This window comes from Gossypium hirsutum, chromosome A08, assembly GCF_007990345.1.
Source record: "Gossypium hirsutum isolate 1008001.06 chromosome A08, Gossypium_hirsutum_v2.1, whole genome shotgun sequence".
Taxonomy (NCBI): Eukaryota; Viridiplantae; Streptophyta; class Magnoliopsida; order Malvales; family Malvaceae; genus Gossypium; species Gossypium hirsutum.
The window spans coordinates 117,736,074-117,756,308 of NC_053431.1; the positions used below are offsets into that span (position 1 = coordinate 117,736,074).

The window sequence follows — 20,235 nt, forward strand, 5'->3', positions numbered from 1 at the left end:
AAAACTGCATGGGATCTGATTAAATACAGTGAGAAAAAGAATATACAGAGTTGTTTAACTCGTGAAATTGAAGAAAAGTGGAAGTGATTCGAGATAGATTGAAAGTAGTTTTGATAGACAAGAATCATATGTGGATTTGAAACGTTGGGATATTGAGTATTTTATTAGTGATATGATATTTCTTAAAGATTCACCTTGGAAGAAAATTTTGAAGATCGGGTTGAAAAAGAAATTGAATTCTTGTTCTGTTGGGCTATGTGAAGTTGTAGAAAAGTCAAATCGGTAAAATATTGTTTGGTTTTGCTTCTGAAGTTACAGAAAGTTTATGATAATTTTCCCTGATTTGAAGCTCAGAAAATGATATAGATCAGATTTGTTACATGTTATATCGACAAAGAATAATGAGATTTGATATGATTTATCGTATGGAGAAAAAGCCTGTTGAGATACTCGCTTGAGTAAGTGAAGCCATGATATTGAGGAAACAATACGGGAACCGAAAGAAACAATGAGATCTTTGTACCCCCACCTCTTTTCAGGAAAATTTTGAGGACGAAATTTATTAAAAAGGGGGGAAGAAATGTAACGACCCGAACTTTAAGGTTATCGAAAAATGTATTTTCGGGTCTCCGTTTTTGAAAAATTGATTAGTAAATATTTTAAATATATATATTTATGAAGTTAGTAGAGTGGTTAATTAGAGTTTAATTAAGTGAATTTAGCTTAATTAAGAGTAATTAGGAAAATGACTAAATTGAATAAAGGATAAAAGTTGAATTGTAGATTAAAAGAAAATAAAAAGGACCAAAATGGAAAATAGACCATTTAGTATAGTTGAGGCGGCAAACAATGAAAAATCTAAAGATTTTTCTAGATTATTGTTGAATTATAAATTATAAATTATTATTAACTATTATTATTAAATAAATTAAAAGAAAAAAGAAAAGAAAAGTGACAAATGTATGGTTTTAAATAGATACACATGTATTAATAATATACACATGTATAAATAATAAATAAGTATTACTTATTATTTAAGTATAAATAATATTATATATATGTATATAAAACAAAAGAAAAAAAAAGAGAAGAAGGGAAGAAACAGAATAGTAGAAACGAGACAGAGAGAGAGGGAAGGAAGGAAAGAAAGAAAGAAAAGAAAGAAAAAAAAGGGAAAATATAAGGTTTGAAGCTTGAAGTTTAATTTGGTAAGTCAATTAAGTCATTTCCTCTTAAATTTGATGTTTTAGAAGCTTTAAAACAAGGTTTTATTGAAATTAAGTTGATATTTTGAGAGTTTATAGTTTTTCAAGTATAGTTCATGTTGAATAAAATAGTGAATTAAGGGTTTAATTGAGTGAATTTCAAGTTAGAATTGATAATAAGATCAAATTGTAAAGTAAGTTATAAGTTTTATGTTGTAGGAACTAAATTGATGAAATTTTGAAATTAGGAAAATATGCTGGAAATTTAATATTTAAATGATAGTATGGATGAAATTTGAATAGAAATAGAATGTGAATTGAATTAGAAACGTAAGTGAAAATTAGTTAAGATTAAATTGAAATTAAAGTAGAAAATTGAATAGAAAATTCAATTAATTAGATATAAATTAGTAGTGAACTAATGAATATAAATTGTTTTAATTTCCGTAGCTAACGTTGTCTCGAGAAGTTTCGGCTAAGTAAGGAAATAGCAAAGTCGACGAGTAAAAGCTTGGAAAAGATCGAAAAATACGGTTTGTATTTCAATAATCCGAACTCAGTCATTATTTGTTATATTTATATACATATGACAATTGTTAGTGTTAGAATTATGATGTTTTACAATTGAAATGGATTGATTTTGGTATGTGATGAATTTATCAAATTTATATTGATTGAAATCATTTTGATTGAATTTATATTGATTGAAATTATAATATATATATATGATCTATGTAAAAATTTGAATATTGAATGAATGTTATATTGAAAAATTATATTGATTGGAAATATGAGGGAATTGATATGAATATATGAGATTTGTGATAATTGAATATTTGATATTGAAAAGTGAATTGAGTTGTATTGGATTATGAATTAATGTGAATAATTGAAATATATTTGTTGAATTGAATGAAAATGTATGAAATTGTGAAAATGTGTGAATATATGTGATTATTAGAATGGTATATTGATGAAAGATTCATTAAATTGAGAAAGTGAATCAAATACCCTATTAACAGTATTGGACCAGATTGGATACAAATGGCATGCCATTGGGTTTGTGATGTGATGAGGAGATTTGTAGTTCGGCCGAGAAGATGTTTCTGTTATTATATACTTCGGTTTATCCGAAGAGGCATTTAATGCCTTATTGGTATGTTTGGGAGGATATGATATACTGGTGTGTTATGGAGGATTTATAATATTCCGGGTGTGTTTGTGTTGGATATTCTGGTGTGTTTGGGAGGAATCCGCGTATCTATCAGAGTCCGAATCTTGTTAATAGGGGTAAATAAGTGAAAAGATAAATCGAGTGAATTTGATTGATTGAGCTATTAGAATGAAATGAGAAATTGAATTGAGAATTGAAATTGAGATATGAGATTGAAAACATGAACCAAAAGGTTCATGAAATGAGTGAAGTTCAAATGGATGATGATTGATGTTAGAATGAATTAAAATGGTATATTGTTAAGAAGTAAAGTGTGAATACAAGTGAATTGTGAATATATTGTATAGAATTTATACGGTAAGTAAATGAAATTCATCTATAAAATAAATAAATGAATACTTATAATTGTTATTGTGATTTTAAGTTTAATTGTTATGTTATTAAGTGTTCAGATTATGGAAATATCACTGAGTATACCATACTCAGCGTACGGTTTGTTCCGTGCGCAGGTTAAGTAAAGATAGAACGTTGAATCAGCATCCCAGGCCGATCCCAAATTCAATGAGGTAAAGTGTGTTAATTATGGGTAATGGCATGTACCTAGGATGCCTTATGTGTGTGTCATTTTGAAATTGTAAATGTAAGGATGAAATAAATAAATTTAAGGTTTGGTTATGGTATAAAATAGGATTTGAATAATTTGGTATGAATTTGAATTTTTATGAGACAATGTCAGATTGATTTTGGAATTCCCTATTCTGAATTGGGAAAATAATTAAAAATTGTATAAAAATAATTATGGGCTATAATTTATATTCTTAGAATCCTTAATGAGTCTACTTTCAAGATAAATAAACAGGAATATCACCCGAGTTCTGTGCTATGAGATAATTAAATTTTAGTAAAGAAAGGTCGAAGCTGTCAAATAGCAGACCAGGGGTAACTTTGAGGAATAAACTGTACTAATTGGCTAAACAAAAAATTCTGAAATTTTTATGGTAGAAAGGTATGTGAGTCTAGTTTGAAGGAAAATTAACGGAACTTAATTTGGAGCTTCGTAGCTCCAGATATAAATATTTTAGTGACTGTTGCTCAAGAAGACAGCTTTGACATGAACATAAGAAAATAATGGAATTGTGTGTAATTATTCTGTAAACTCCGGTAATGCTCCATAACTCTCTTCCGGTGATGGTTTAGGGTTAGGGGGTGTTACAAATCCCCTGCAACGATAATTACTCTAATGAGCTTGGATCTGAATTACCAATCCAGGCTAAATTCATACCCTAATTCGAATTACGCATTCGAGCAAAATCCGTTTTACACGTATTCTTCGGGAGGGATATATCAGGATAGGATCACCCGTCCGGGCTAGATCCTTTTTACCGTCAATTCCTTTTTAAAGATCCATCGAATTTTCCTTTCATTCAACCAGGATTTTTCCCATTTTATCAAATATATCAATATTTCATTAATTTTCATACAATGAACATTCAAATCATATTCACATCAAAAACATACAACCTCAAGCATTTAAGAATATAATTCAAGTTACACGAACTTACCTCATTGCTTGTTTGTGTTTATAATTTCATTAATCTGATATCTTTTCTTTTCCACGATCAAGTCTCATATTTGAGTCATCCGGATCTTTATAAATAAATTTGATCGTCATTTTCATTTATTTCATATTCTAATGCATTAATTTATGCTCTAGGAAAAATTACCATTTTGCCCCTAAATTTTTAATTAATGACGATTTCATCCTTAGGGTCAGGAAAATAAAATTCTTGCAACTTAATCCTTATTTCAAGCTATTATTCTCATATATATTGATAACAATCCATGAATTCTATAAACTATCAGAATTTTTCATAATTTCAACACTTTTCAATTTAATCCCTAAAACATGTTTTCCCTCGATCTTGAACTAAATTAATAATTTCATTCAATTTTTTAATTTAAATAATAAAATAATCCATTTCATGCAATTTGATCATTTTTGACGTGTTTACAAAATTGCCCATAAAGTTTTACTTTTATTCAATTTAGTCCCTGAGCCTAAAATATGCAAATTAGCCATGCTAGATGAATATTCATACATATTTTTCCTCCTCCTCCTCTCCATTCCACATCCTTAATGTAGATAACACACTTGTAAGTAACATTATCCATAATTTTTATTATTTACTTTTACGAATATTCAAGTTGTCTATCTGTATCATAGTCACTAAATTATTTATATCTGGATCTATAGAACTCCAAATTAATATCTGATAATTTTCCCTGAAACTAGACTCATATATATTCTTACCATAAAAGTTTCAGAATTTTTGGTTTAGCCAATAAGTACAGTTCTGCTGTCTGACAGTTCTGACACTTCTTCTCCAAAAATTAATTATCTCCTCGTACAGAATTCGAATGATGTTCCCGTTTATTTCTATTGAAAATAAACTCATTCAGGATTATAAAAATATAAATTTAAACCCATAATTATTTTTATCCAATTTTTTATGATTTTTCAAAGTCAGAACAGGGGAACCCGAAATCATTCTGATCTTGTCTCACAAAATTTATTATATCTCATGATTTACAATTCCATTGCTTACATAATTTCTTCTATAAGAAACTAGACTCAATAAGCTTTAATTTCATATTTTATTCATCCTATAATTCGATTTCTACAATGTTTGGTGATTTTTCAAAGTTAAACTACTGCTGCTGTCCAAAACTGTTTTAGTACAAGATATTAATTACTATGTTATAACACCCTTATTTTCTTTTTCTACACCATTTCTCTTCACTTTCTCTTATTTTCTCTTCACTAACATATCAAGAACATAGCACCTTATGTAAGAAAACTCTACTATAACATTATTTCCATGCTTTCTCAATAATAACAAACTTAAAAACATATTGAAATCTTGATATACTTACCTTGTTCTATTGATACTAATCTTTAACTTGATTTTCTCTCTCCTCCAGCTTCTATTTCTTGAATCCAACTTGATATTCTAACTCCCCATGCTCTCCTTAACATTTTTGTCTCTTGGTAGCTATGGAAATTCATTTGATTTTTGGGTGAAAATGGTGAATTTTTGGTAAAAGGACCAAATTGTAAAGAAAGCAAAACTTTCTTTCTTCCTCTCTTTCTCTCACGTTAGTGCATGGGAAAATATGGATAAGAATTTCTCATCTTTCTTTCTTCCTCTCTTTCTCTCACATTAGTGCATGGGAAAATATGGATAAGAATTTCTCATCTTTCTTTCTTTATATACTAATAAAATAATAATAAAATATCTTATTAAAATATTAATAAAATAATATTTATCTAATTAAATAATTATAAAATATCAAAATATCTCTAGCATCATTATTACTTTCTAGATTTCTCTCTCTTCAAATTGACCATTTTGCCCTTCATTATCTTTTAAAATTCTATCCTTGAGTCATCATTTAATTTGGTAAAATTACAATTTAGTCCCTCATAGTTCTTCATCTATTCAATTTGGTCCTAATTCATCCATTTTCCTTAGTTTCTAGATCATTCCACTCTTAAAATATTTATACTATTGGTCCTTCAAATTTTTTATATTTACACTTTAACCCCTCAAATTTTGAATATTTACTCTTGTGCAACAAAACTTTTCTCACTTTTACAATTTAGTCCTTTCTTGAATTAATATGTCATAATATACTTCTCAATATTGACATAACTCAAAATTTCCCTTTTTGTCACTTTATTTCCTTATTTTACTATATCAAGGATAATATCTTACTGTAAAAATTTTCTGGGTATTACAACAAGAGTTATTGCGAGGACCGTTGTTTTAAATATACATAGTTTGTTTGGTATGTATTAAGGTACTAGTGAAAAGTGACTGTTGTCGAAACCATTTTTTTGAAAAACGGGAATCGACTTGGATTTTGAAAATGAAAACGAATAGAGGAGTCGCCACCAATCTTTTTTGATGAGGTGTGATCGGGTCACCTCATAAAAGTGGTTGTTTTTAATAAATAGTTTGATTTATTTAAACAACGATTTTGGTCCACGCAAATCAAGAAAATAGTTTCGAGAGTCGGTTACGCACGAGGAAGGATTAGCACCCTCGATACGCCCAAAATTGGTACCTAGTTGATTAATTAGTGTCTTAGTGTCGAAGATTTGAAAACTTGAAAGAATTTAAAATACAATCCCTCTTTGTATTAATGCTGATTTAAAAATGATCGAATAAATTAAAACGGATGTTAAAGGCTCTCTCATTTCGAAGTAATAAAATGTCACGCCCAGTAAGTTAGGACACATCATCTCGAACATTGAGAATGAACTTGCCTTTATTTAAAATTCATGTATTTTAACTTTTTTTTAAAAAGGATGTTCGGTTATTTAGGGTAAACGAGAAAAGTCAAAACCCAGTAAGTTAGGGCACGTTTTCTCGAATTTCTTAATACCGAATATTGCCTTTATTTGTAAAAGCTCTTATCTCGAGATAACAAGATGTCATATTCGATAAGTTAGAACACAACACCTCGTATTTTCGAGAATAAGCGTTTATTTCAAAACTTGTATTGTGATTTAAAAGAATATGCCGCTATTTAAGTTAAATAATAAAAATCGGGAGGACTAGAGACATAAATAACCCATTAAAAATAAAACATGCGGATCCCCTTTAATGGGTCGGGTCGAAATCCGGGTTGTAATGAAACGACGTCGTTTTGGCACTGGCACTTAAGTCCAAAACGACGTCGTTTTGGATCCAATGCCCCAAAATTTCTTTTTCCCTCATTTCAGCCCACCTTTCTTAAAAAAATATTTCTTTCAAGAAAAGCTCGCCCTTTCCCCGAATTCCGGTCTTGCTCCGATCGACCACCGCCGTGCCGGCCGTCGCCGGCGACCACCGTCGGCCACCGTACACGGTGGCGGAAAATCGTAGAAGGTGAAGTTTTTTTGGTTTTTTTTTTCTTTTATATTTATGTATATGTTTATGTTGAAAGAAAAAGAAAGAAAAGAAAAAAAAAAGAATTCGAAAGTTAAAAAATAAGAAGAAAAAAAGAAATCACCTCCTGATTTAGTTTTGCTTTTCGATTATTCTCTCTTTTTGGTTCTCAATCTCTGTTTTTGTGTTTTTTTGAATGAAAATTTCGTTTTTATTTTTCTCCAAAAAAAATCCCCCTTACATAGAATTTTAAAGGCTTTTATAGCCATTTACAAGTTGCTTGTTGATGATTATTTCTTCTCTCTGCAGGTGCAAGTTGGTAGTGGTTGGAAGCAGTAGAGAGCTGACGTCGGTGGCGCGCTGCAGGCGTGGCCGGTGGAGGAGTGGGTGGTGACAGAGGAGTCAGAGGGTTGGTCAAAGGGCAGTGGCGGCTAGGGTAGATTAGGGTTTCAAAAAAATTTTGTGTAATGGGTATTGGGCTGCTTTTAATTGGGTCTTGTTTTAGGGGATAAATGGGTTTGGTTTTTTTTTGTTGGGCTAGGTTGTAAATGGGCCCCGGGCATAATTTGGGTATTACAACTGTGACATTGATGTTTCCTGGTTCAGATCACCGTCGAAAGCTCCCAGCTGTATAAGGAGTATAGAGTTCTGTTTTGGCATAGGCAGGGGTCAAAGTTGGGAAATTCATGAAATCTCCAGAGAAGTAAATGGGACAGCTGATCGCCTAGTCAAGGCTGGGATCAAAAGACAATCTAGCTTGTTATCGCTTGGTGGTTAACTGTAAGAATGAATGTTCAACTGAGTTTTCCTCATGTCCTCTGGTTGTTAGGTTCGGATCCTTGTAGTTCGACAAGGTCTTCTTCGTACTGCTAATATGCTCTATTCTTAATATTATTACTCCCTTTTAAAAAAAGACACAATCTCTACTAAGTTTATTTTTTTCTTGAAAGTTTAAACATTACGATCTCAACAAAGAGAATCTTTACAACAAATTTGCACTATAATAAGTTCCTAACATTGCACAAGATAAGTTCCCTCAATCTCTCAACTTAAATACTCAATATCTTCTCTGTTTCTTATGCCAAGCTTTCTGTGAGGAATCTAGTACCGAAGTTTTATGTCGATCTCCAGAAGTCCATGCAATACAAGGATAACCCTCATAACATGCAAACATATGTTCGAGGACATTCGTTTACATTCATCCCTAATGCGATCATCAAATTCTTTCACCACTCTAGTGAAGATGAGAATTATGCTGTGGATTATGATGAGTTGGCCTCTCAACCCACAAACAAGGTTCAACCCACCTGGCCTGAGGGTCAAGACTTCAGAACAGAACCTAAATATGTTGCACTGTAGGCCATAGCTACTAGGACTTGGTTGCCAAACAAATAGAATGAGTTGCGTCGTTTTACAAGGTAGTCTCATTTATACCTGTTGATCTTGATTTACTAATCTTCAATTGGACTTTGAAGCCTGAAGAAACCAAGAATACCAGGCACATGCTACTTTTTCCCTCTCCCATTTATTAGATTTTGCTACAATAAAACAAAGATATAGAGCAGAAAGATGAAGTTGCTAAGCCTCCTGTACCAAAACTATTCTTATAAGTGGAAGAGGGGCAAACATGCAATTGTAGACACTAATGATGACAGGATGATGAGAATCTTATGCCAATTGTTGCTTTAGTTGCAACTGGATCTACATTTTGTATGTAACACCTTATACCTGACCCGATCATCGAAGTTGAGCTATGAAATATCATATTCATTATCAGAGCAACTACAACCGAATTGTAATGACTTGGTTTCTACTGGTATCGAAAATCACAGTTTCAAAATTTGGCTTTCGTAAGTTGAGTCCCTATATGTTAAATAAATATATTTATGAAGCTAATATATAGATGGATTGAAATTTGAATAGTCAATTTAGTTGAAATTATGATTAATTCGAACTTGGCCTAGCATAATAGGTTTTTAAGTATATAATATTATATACAAAATAAATAAATATATATAATGGAAGATTGGTATACAATATTAAATATTAAATAAAATTAAAAAATAATATGATAGATCTAAATAAATTATGGATTAATATTTATAAAATATAGATAGGTTTGAATAAATTTATATTTTGAGTCGATAGAAGTTAGAAATTATGTACGGAATTAATAATATAAATTAATAGATTGTATAAAAACATATCATTAATCCACAATGGTTGTGTTTTAAAATTGTGAAATGAGGTTTGTGGAATTTCGTTTATTTGAAATGAGAATGGAGTGTAAATTCGGATTAGGAGCTTGTTTAGAAGAATAGAAAATTCAAGTCACAGATTTAAGAGTATGCCACTAAAATGAATTGGATATTCGAGCTTGCCAAAATGGGTTTATTATTAGTAGTGAAAGAGTTAGGGATTGCCGGCCTAATTTTCATTTACATTCTTTATAAATTATAAAATTTTAAATTAGTAATGGTAAAATTATACTTTGATATCTAAAAAATAATAATAATTTAATTTAATTTTTTAAAAATTATAAAAATATATACTATTGAAATAGTAAAATTATATTTTTTTACTAACATAAAAATATACAATTTAATTTCATCACCTAAAAATTTTCTAACTCCACCACTGATTATTAGCCACTTTTTATTTGTTGACGATACTATTGTGCTCGCCAATACAAAATAGAGATGTGGAAAAAAAAAACACTTCTTTTAACATGCTCAAAATGTATATGTTAAATTATTTTAAATCAAATAATATGGAAGAATAAATAATTTTAAAATATTAATTTTTTAATAATTTAAAAAATTGTCTAGAATAAATCTCTAAATAATTATTTGTCTATGTTGATTCTAGACTTCAAATTTTTAAATAAATTTTAATATTTTTTACTTTTTGTTGACGTGACAGTTGACATGGATCACGGCGTCAACAATGGAATGACTAACTCAGCAACCATCAATGGCCACGTTATTGCCATAATTGTCAAAGACAAAAGATGCTGGTCGGAAGGTTTAATTGATGTAATTTTTAAGTTCAAAAGTTTAATTGAGTGCATTTTTTATAAAAAGGGTTTAATCAATTTTCTTTTTAAAAATTCAAAGGGCTTACTTATCCCTTAACCCTGTTTTTTCTCAATGAATAATTAATCCCCTAGCTCTATCATCTATCATTGAAAAACTACTCAAAATCCTAATCAACCCAAATTTTTGTATTTCTTTTTACTCTCTGTGAAGGGAAGGTATAGAGAAGATTTTGTTAGCTTTAACTTTCAAATATTTTAATATAATAAAATAATTTTTAAAATTCCCTTAATCAAATTTACAAAAACTAATTTCACCATACTTCAATTATTTTCATTTCTCATAAAACTAAAAACCAAGTTTTAAAATGCCTTGAACAAATTACAAAAGTTTTTGTACTCCCAATTTCTTTAAAAAAAAATTCTAAGCTTTAGCTAAGTTTTGAAATACAAAACTCCCAAGTCTTGAAACTTAACAAGTAGCCAAACTTTGTTTGAGGGGGGAGCAAAGTCTCCAGATTTACCTTCAAGGTCTAGAGACATTCAGCCACGTCTCAAAACTTAAGCTTGATAGTCTTGAGAGAAGCAAAGTTAGTAACCAAAGTTTTGCTCCATGGGAGTAAGATATAATTGGATCCAATATTTGCTTTTTGTTTTCCAAAATAAATATTAACTTAATCTTAAAAGAATTAAGAAGAAATATATTTAATTTCCTTATTTAACGGATTTATAATGATTAATTAATTTAATTTTATTTTCGAACTTTAATTATTTAATCATAATTGATTAAATAATAATTTAAAATTTTTAAATTAATTCTCAAGTCATTTATATACTTAGTAAGAAAACGCATTCGTTTGTGAATGCGATCCATTTCTCTAGCTCCATCATTTTCATTCATTTCTGTTCATTTGGTTTTACATGTAATTCATTTTTTGTTTCAATGATCTAGTTGAGGGAACGATTGGACATATATAATTAGTGCTCAAATAATTTATTAATAAGTTCTAACTTTTTGTCTATTAATTATAAACTTATTTAGTTACAAAATCATTCCATTATAGTATCGTAACTGGGCTCTCTAATTACATACCATTAGAAAATATACTTGATAAGTGCTCATCCAATGACCTATCATAAGTGTATTACTCTCATAGGATATCCTTAATCTATTTGAGATAAATTCGTTCTCTCAATTTGATCTTATTTTATCTCATGGTAGCCATTACATCTTCCTTCATGAAAAGTCAATTACTATCAAGTAGTAATCAAGTCATTTATCTAAAAGGCAAATGAATCATGGTCATGTTTACTTTTCATCTATTATGTAATGTTGATAAGAGGATATCATTTATCCATTAGTTAGATTATGAATTTCACTATTGTGAATAATGCTACTGTACAAGCCCGTTTGGCCCTTAGCCCAAAACCCACTGAACCCACTAAGCCTAAAACCCAAATAACCTACCCAAAACCCAATTGCAAAGGAAACCCTAGCCCAATACATTAAAGAAAAATAAAGGAAAACCTAAAACCTAGCCGTTCAGCCACTTGCCTCTGTCCCATCCACCACCGCCTCTGCTCCAGATTGAATCCACGCCACAAACACCTGCAAAAATTAATAAAAGACAGATATTAAAAAAAAAGGGAAATGTAATGGCTATTTAAAAGCCAAATCCAAAAACCATCGTAATATTCGGCCTTTGGTGTAATGAAAAAATAATCTTAGGTTTTTAAACACAAGCAAAGAAGCTAAAAACTCTAGCAATATCAAAAAGCAAAGAAAAACAGTTCAAACACAGGAGCAAAGTTTGAAATCTAAGGTGATAGCTTTAATATTTTTGTGTTCTTGTTTCATTTTTTTTTCGAATCTTTGACAGGTATTAACATATATATATACATACTATAGATACATATAAAATATTAAAAAAATACCTTTTCGATCTCCGACCACCGTGCACGGTGGCCGGCACGGCGGCGGTTGAGGCCCCGATTCCCCTCTAACCGGAGAGCAGAGAGGAGCTCTCAGTTTTTTTTTTTTTTTAAGAATGGTGTAAAAATGAAATTTTTTAGAAAAATTTTAGCTTTTATAGGCATTCAGAAACGACGTCGTTTTGGGCCTTACTCCCACAGGCCAAAACGACGTCGTTTAGCTACCCTAACCCGAGACCCGGCTCCGACCCGCCTCAGGATCCGCGCGTTTTCGTATGATGGTCTAATTGCGCGCGCGGTCCTTCCGCTTTTTGCACGTTTTGCAATTAGCTTTTTATTTCTTTCAAATTGGCCTCAAAATTCATCACGTTTTGTGATTTAATCCTCCCTCTTGCGACGTTGTTTTAAGGGTTCGGGTAAATTACCCTTTTGATCCTCTGCAGTCGCGTGCGCATTCAAAAGGGTCCCTTCTTTCATATTTATTTTAAAATCGGCCCCAAAACTTAATATTTGTTTCGAATTTAGTCCCTTTTTCATATTTATTACTGTTTCTATATTATTTTTACTCTTTATTATTTTAATATTATTTATTATTCTATTTTACCATTCTTGTATTATTATTCTTAGCATATTTTATTATTATTTAGACATTTTTTTAAATTAATATTATATATATATTTTATAGTTGTTTTGTTAATACATTTGTGTCATATATACGTACTTTTAATATATATTTGTATATTATACTTCATATTATGCCTATGTAAATTAATATTATATCGTGTATATCATTTTGTTATAGTTTTTATATATTGTAAATATCATATTATGTTCTATCATGTATATTTTGTATGTCATGTATATGTTTTAATATATTATGTGTATATTTTGTTTTGTATTACACGTACATGTTATGTATATACATTTGATATTATCATATATTTATTTTCCATATATTTATGTAATGTTTTTATTATTATTATCATTATTTTTGCAATTTTACTATAATTACTATTATACCTTTCATTATTATCACTATGGCATTATTACTTTTATTACTATAACCTTTTTATATGTAATTACCCATACGCTATTGTTTTTATACTAACTAATTTAAAAAATATATATATATATATACGTATTTTAGCGTACTTATGTCACTTATATATATCATTATCCTCATTATTATCGTTTCGTCACCTATTTATTTATACTTTTGTAAATTCTTTCAAACCTTAAATCATTCATTATTTGTATCATCATAATTATTATTACTAACATATATATACTATGTAATTTTATTACGTATACATTTTTATATATACTATACATATGTATCTTTTAATATTGTACTATTATATATATATATTTCCTTTATATATTTCTCATTACTACGTATGTACCTTAATACACATATGTATATACTTTTATATCGTTATCATCGCTATAATTGTCATTTTATTTTGCCATTATTTATTTATTTATCTATTTGCTTCCGTGTTCGACCATTTCACTTCCCTCACGCATTAGTTTATATTTACATATTACTAACCTTGTTTTTATGTCATCTTTTTATAATTGCTTGTTATTGTCATTCATTATTACACGTTATTATTAATATCATAATCTGCTTCTATATTACTATAAATCACATTATGTTTTTACACAATGCCTTAAAATAATTCTTCCATAAAAGTGATATTCCGCATTTGGTAATTCGAAATAATCGTGCCCTAACTTACTGGGTTTCGATTTTTTCTCATTTAACCTAAATAATGGGGCACTCTTTTAAATCGCTATACGAGTTTTAAAAATGTTTATTCTCGAAGATGCGAAGTGTTGTGCCCTAACTTACCGGGTATGACATTTTGTCATCTCGAAATAAGAATTTGTTTTAAAATAAAGGCAATTTCGGTGTTTGAGAATTCGGGAAAACGTACCCTAACTTACTGGGTTTCGATTTTTCTCGTTTACTCTAAATAATCGAATACCCTTCTAACAAATTAAAATACGTAAGTTTTATATAAAAGGCAAGCTCGCTCTAAAAAATTCAAGATGTCGTGTCCTAACTCACTGGATGTGACATTTCATATTTTGAGACGAGAAGGTCTTTAACATTTAAACTTTTTTATAGAAAAGGGATCGTATTTTAAATTTTTTCAAGTTTTCAAACTTTTGACACCAAGACACTAATTAATCAACTAGGTACCAATTTTGGGCATATCGAGGGTGCTAATCCTTCCTCGTGCGTAACTAACTCTCGAACTCATTTTCTGATTTTCGTAGACCAAAAATTATCGTTTTAGTAAATCTTAACTTTTATTAAAATGATTAATTTAAGGTGATCCGATCACACCTCATCAAAAAAGATTGGTGGCGACTCCCATTCTTCATTTTCATTCCCAAAATCTTAGTCGATTCCCGTTTTTTTCAAAAAAAAGGTTACGACAGCTACAAACTGAAAAATCATATACCCACCACACTAGCTTTCAGTTATTTATCTATTTGAACTTAGGCTTTTACTTATGTCAAAGTATACAAGTCAAACATACATAGTTCATCATCCATTCAGGATTAAAGTATAACACACTATAAATCTCACAAGTGAATGAATCTATAAATGAATCTATGATATATTCTACTTGGTTATTGTCCTATATACTGTCAATCCAGTCAGTCACATTTATGTATCTATCTTCTGGGAGTCATACACTCCAATGTTTAAGACAAAGCATCTCCCTAATTGGCCTTGGTAGGCGACATATTAGCCTTTGAATCGGTTTGCTCATTTCCGATTAGACTAATGACATGGTTATGTTTACCTACTAATACAAGTTGTCTTTTTGCATTATGATCCAACCACATAATATCGTTTAGTATTAGTTAAACATTAGATAACTAGTGAGCTAATATTTACTTTTATTTTACTTTGCGTGCAGAAAACATTGAGGACAATATGCAAAAACTATTAATGTAATCAATGGATGTTTTATTAAACCAAATTGTTCAAAAAATACAAGTATACAAGCACTAAATCCAACACAAACCACTATAAATTTTTAAACACTAATTCAAACCTCCCCCTTCTTGGTGTATATTGAAGATAAAAAAATGACCACTTTCATAAAAAAATCAACTTAATTTCACTATTTACATCTTTGATGTTCAATAAGAGAATCTCATTGTTTTGCAATCACATACCAAAACACTAGCTATGAAAACATTATGCACGGACCTTAAACCCTAGTTTCAAGATTAATTAGTCCATTGGTTATTAACAGGCCATCGCATTTTTTATTTTTTTTATAAATCTATGAGTTTGTCACCCTCCACGCCTCATCTTCTTTTTTGCATAAAATTCTCTTACAGGTTAAAAAATTAGAAATCAATAAGTCTTCCAACCAAAGTGCATCCTCCATCGTTTCAAGATTATGTACTTTCCTTGTTTTTAATTATATACCCTTATCCTCTTTAATTAGTCTTGAGTCTGCCCATCACTATATGCTCCATTAATTTTGGGATCATTATATCTATTTTCATTCTTCAATGATTCAATCATTTCATTGGTTGCATTGGCCCTCAAAAAATTTAGGCCACGTAAATTAAAGGATTCTTCAATGAATTATCATAGTCCAATGTTGGTGTTCTAATCGACCTTCCAAGCCTTTTTGGACTTCTTTGATCAATAGAGACTATTGATTTAGCATCTAATGACATTGGAGTTATGGATTAGTTAGAATGATTTTTTAGACAAAAACAATCAATTAAGTATCACAAACATAAAACCACCAAAATTGAGTATCAAAACCTCCTCAATATGACTTAAATGATTAGTTGGAATCCTCATAGTCATTTTACTATATTTGTAACTTTCCATGAGTGATTCTAAGTGTGACATATTCTAAGTGTGAAGAGGTACTCTCATCACCCTTACCCAAGTAAACTTGAATCTCATATAGTAGAAGTACGTCCGTGATTCCACCTCTTCAAACCTGCTCAATGTTCAAACTCTTCTCCGCTTAAGAGACATTTCTTTCATCCCATTCGTTCGAAACTAAGAAGTAATCGCTTGCTTGAGGCTCACGATGCCTTCCATTCACTTAGGAAAACTTTGCCTTCCTAATGCTAGAAAATCCGATAAAATTGGATTAACAATCCTCTTTTTGTTTTCATAAAACATCTAACACTTTATCATATCTTTGGAAAACATATATGCCATTTATAAATTTTAATTAACTATTATATCTTTAATTTTTTTATTGAAATCAAATATTAGTTGTTTTCTTTATTTTTTATTATCATTAATATTGAAGTCCTTTTTAAAATAAAGTTCCTTAATTAACTATTAAAATATTTTTTATTTGAATATTTCTCAATTTAATGTCAACTAATTTTTCTATTTTCAAGTAAAATTCTTATTTTATTTTTTTGTTAAATTTAATATTGGAAAATTTTTTGAACCACATATATGTCCTTAATAACTTCTAAAATTAATTATTTGATTCTATTTTTTAATTAAAATAAAATATCAATTATTTTAATTACCATTAACATCAAAGTCTCCTAATTAATTATTAAAATAAAAATTCCTATTAATGATAATTAATACATATATATATTATTTTTTTAATATTAATCACATTATAGGTTTTTATCATATCTATTCTTTTTTATATAATACTTAAAATTAGCCATAACATCTCCCTAACTCTTAAATAAGAGATTAAAGCACACTAGAACACTTTCAAACCCATGTCCTTCTACACTAATAATACTACTAATACTAATTAAGCTAATACTCATCCCAACGCTATATATATATTGTGAACTTCAAAAATAAAAATAAAAATCTAAGGTATATATGTTGTTTATTTCCGAGTTGGTGCTTGCTTTTAAATATAGAATATAGATTAGATGAGGGTTCTTTTTTGTAATACAATTTTTATTGTTACCAACTCTTAAATCGGAGCTTATTAAATATTAATTATTTTAAATTGATTTTTTTAACAAAATCTATACAAATGTGTCATCTCAAAGTTAAAAGAGGATAATTAAACAAATGCAAACATAATTTATGCACAAAAATGACTCATTTTGAGTATCTAAACCCCTGAGAAGTTGATTACATTCTCATTCCATATGCGTAAACCGCTCTACAAAAACATTAACTTGTCACTACATGGGTTTAGCACATTTCAAATATCCTCTCTGCTTTAACCTTTCTCTAAATTTACTTGGGTATATAACCACCGAATCTAAACAAAGACCACCTTTTGTATGTGTGCAATCAATTTGCGTCATCGATATCTTAATCCTAGTCGATGAATTCGAGTTCTCGACGTTGAAATCCCCCACATGGTAGTGAAACCATTCCCCCGGATCACTCACTGTACACTGAGATGTGGCGTACTGACCATCCGATGTCCATAGCTGAAACCTTACGGGTTTTATATCCCAACCATGGACATGCTCGGAGTTGCAGATTCGGCGACCGAACCTCCTCACGGCACGACCTAGCTGCAGTCTGAAAAATACGCTATATGTCCCTGTAGGAAACGGAAATTCCACCTCTCCATCAACTTCAAACCACCAGATTTGCTGAAGATATGCAATGGAACCGAACCTAAATCACAAAGAAATGGTAATTGAGATCAATATCCATTTCCCACTAAGTTAAAAGCTTGATCATATCGAATATAGAAGAGGAAATATGTAGGAAATATGTATGAATATCAACCAGCAACATTAAACTTGGTCTTATATTCAGCCATAATACAGAAACTTGTAAGTTATTATATTGACATCCTTTTCTTTAATTACGTACACTAACCAAATCAGACTGTTTCTGACCGCGTGTGATGAGCTATATTGGGCCACTGTACAAAAGTCAAATACTTGAGTTAATTTCTTACAGTTTCCAATCAGTTATATGTAACGCATGTTTCAAAACTTGGGTTAGAATTCTAACTGGTGTTGTGCAAGAAACCTGTGGGTTTATATTACTAAGTGTTTGTCCCCACGGATTAATATAAAAAGATTTAAATGTCAAACACAGTTGCTTGATCAAACCATAGTAACCAGGGAAGAAGTCAAAAGCGGTGAGCACAAAGATATTTTGCTTTTAACATGCAAGGATCCAAGGAGACCAAGTTGCAATTTAGACGATTATTCCAGCACATAAAATCAAAAGAATACATTAAAAATGGAGATATTTAACAACAAAATAGCCCAAAACAAAAACATGCTTCGGATAAATTCGGCTAGATATGCCCCCAAAACTCTTGATTTTGATCAGCCAATCTAAAAAAGAATTGATGATAAGAAACTACTAATCCTCCCATTCTCCTTAACATAGAAGATAAAGGATTTGCTTGTATCTTACCTAGATTCTTCAGTAGGAATATGATTCCAATATCTTCGATCATCAATCCCTGTTATCTGTAAACCCTTTGAAGATATCGACATACAAACACCGCCTGTGCTCTTATCCAGCCATATTTTCTGCAAAAGGTGCCCAAATCCTCATTCCATCAATATTAAACTAGGTTTTTTACCAAGATTTGCTATTTCCAAATGATTATTGTCTTAATACAACGTTTAAAAGAAATTAAAACTGGAAACCAAGCTCCCAAAAAAACAGAGTGGAAAAGTAGAGGAGTGAAATTTCGGATCTTTATAAGAAAACTTGATCAAAAAACAAATACCCAGAAAGCTTCAAGACCCAAATTTCAAATCCCAGATTTTTTTTCTCATTATCGAAACAAAAATAATAACAAAAACAAATTATACCTTGGTGCCACCATCAAAGGTATTAACTCTACAGAGTCTCGTATAAATGTCTCTTTTACCCAACTTCTCAGGCACAAAGCTCAGAACTTTACCGACAAGGGTTTCATAATTCGGTGGCAATTTCGATTCCCAAACGAAATCAGCCCAAGAAGCAGCCCTAAACGCTCTGTTCAACTTTGCCAACTTGCATATTTGTGGAGGATCCAAATACCCAATAATCGAGGCCACACAGCTCTCTGGTAAATCCCCCAAACTGGGTGACGATGAAGATGATAAACCATCTTGGTCTGTGAACAAAAGAGAGAAACTGGCACCCATCAAGAGAAAAGAAAAAGAAAACCCAGGGCACTGAAAAAAAAACAGACTTCCAAAGGCAGAGAGTATTGATGATAAATCACAAAAGAAGAAAGAAGAGAGAAACAAAGAAAGAGAGAGGTGGCAAACAGAGAACAAGCTGGTATTTAAAGGAAGGACGCGTACTCGTTTTTAAGGATTTTTCATCTTTTTTTTTTGTTTTTTTTTGGGGTTACTGTTTTGTCTGTTTGTTTACGGAGAAAAAAAAAAGCCTCAATTTGGAGGGTAAAAGATGGAAGAAAGATGAGTTAAAGAAGATGTAACAAAATTAAACAAGAGTTAAGTAGCTTTTGTGTTGGGAGTAAGAGAAGTATTGCGAGTGTTTCCATGGTTTTGGAGTCTGTAAATCCTGAGGTGAACATAATGGATAACAATTATATAGAAGATTTTCTTACACTAAACAATGGGAATTTGGGGTTTAAAGAGTTGTTGTGGCAGTTCATGTTTATTGATTGCATTCTAAATTATGTGTAATAATAGCACCACAATGAAAACAGCTCTATTTTGTTTTTTTCTAAAATATTTTTATTTTCATTTTTTAATATTTTTGAAAATAAAAAATTAAAAATGGTTCTATTTTCCGAAACTAAACCCACTATTTTTCTTTGTTATATTTCATTATAACTATTTATTAATAATCAAGTATTATAAGTTTTGAATAGTAATAACTTTTATTTTAGTTAATAATCAAATAAATTTTTTATTTTCAACTAATAAAATGTTTCAACACAATGTTGGCCATTAATTTTTAACATTAACCTGACAATTATTATTATTTTTTTGTTTTATTTTTACAACATGTCATGCCAAAAT

The 20,235-nt window shown here is 30.1% G+C and overlaps 1 protein-coding gene and 1 long non-coding RNA gene across 2 annotated transcripts; one reads left to right on the top strand and one right to left on the bottom strand.

Moving 5' to 3' along the window:
- Positions 1 to 1,157: 1,157 nt before the first annotated feature.
- Positions 1,158 to 3,089, top strand: LOC121204649 (uncharacterized). Its single transcript, XR_005899849.1, has 3 exons — positions 1,158 to 1,208; positions 1,656 to 1,738; positions 2,889 to 3,089. It is a non-coding gene; the product is annotated as an uncharacterized lncRNA (long non-coding RNA).
- Positions 3,090 to 17,330: 14,241 nt separating this feature from the next.
- LOC107926907 (F-box protein PP2-A12) lies at positions 17,331 to 19,719 on the bottom strand. Its single transcript, XM_016857854.2, has 3 exons — positions 19,069 to 19,719; positions 18,662 to 18,780; positions 17,331 to 17,902 (listed from the first exon to the last, which is right to left on the bottom strand). The coding sequence occupies exons 1-3, from the start codon at positions 19,384 to 19,386 to the stop codon at positions 17,455 to 17,457; spliced, it is 885 nt and encodes a 294-aa protein (XP_016713343.1). The 5' UTR covers positions 19,387 to 19,719; the 3' UTR covers positions 17,331 to 17,454.
- Between the last annotated feature and the right edge of the window lie 516 nt (positions 19,720 to 20,235).

Bases quoted from the DNA above. Each gene is read 5' to 3' on its own strand.
- LOC107926907 (XM_016857854.2), bottom strand. From the start codon at position 19,386: ATGGGTGCCAGTTTCTCTCTTTTGTTCACAGACCAAGATGGTTTATCA. The intron at 18,781-19,068 runs GTATAATTTGTT...CACCTTTTGCAG, and splicing joins CCTTTGATGGTGGCACCAAG to AAAATATGGCTGGATAAGAG. The intron at 17,903-18,661 runs GTAAGATACAAG...TTTGTGATTTAG, and splicing joins ATTCCTACTGAAGAATCTAG to GTTCGGTTCCATTGCATATC.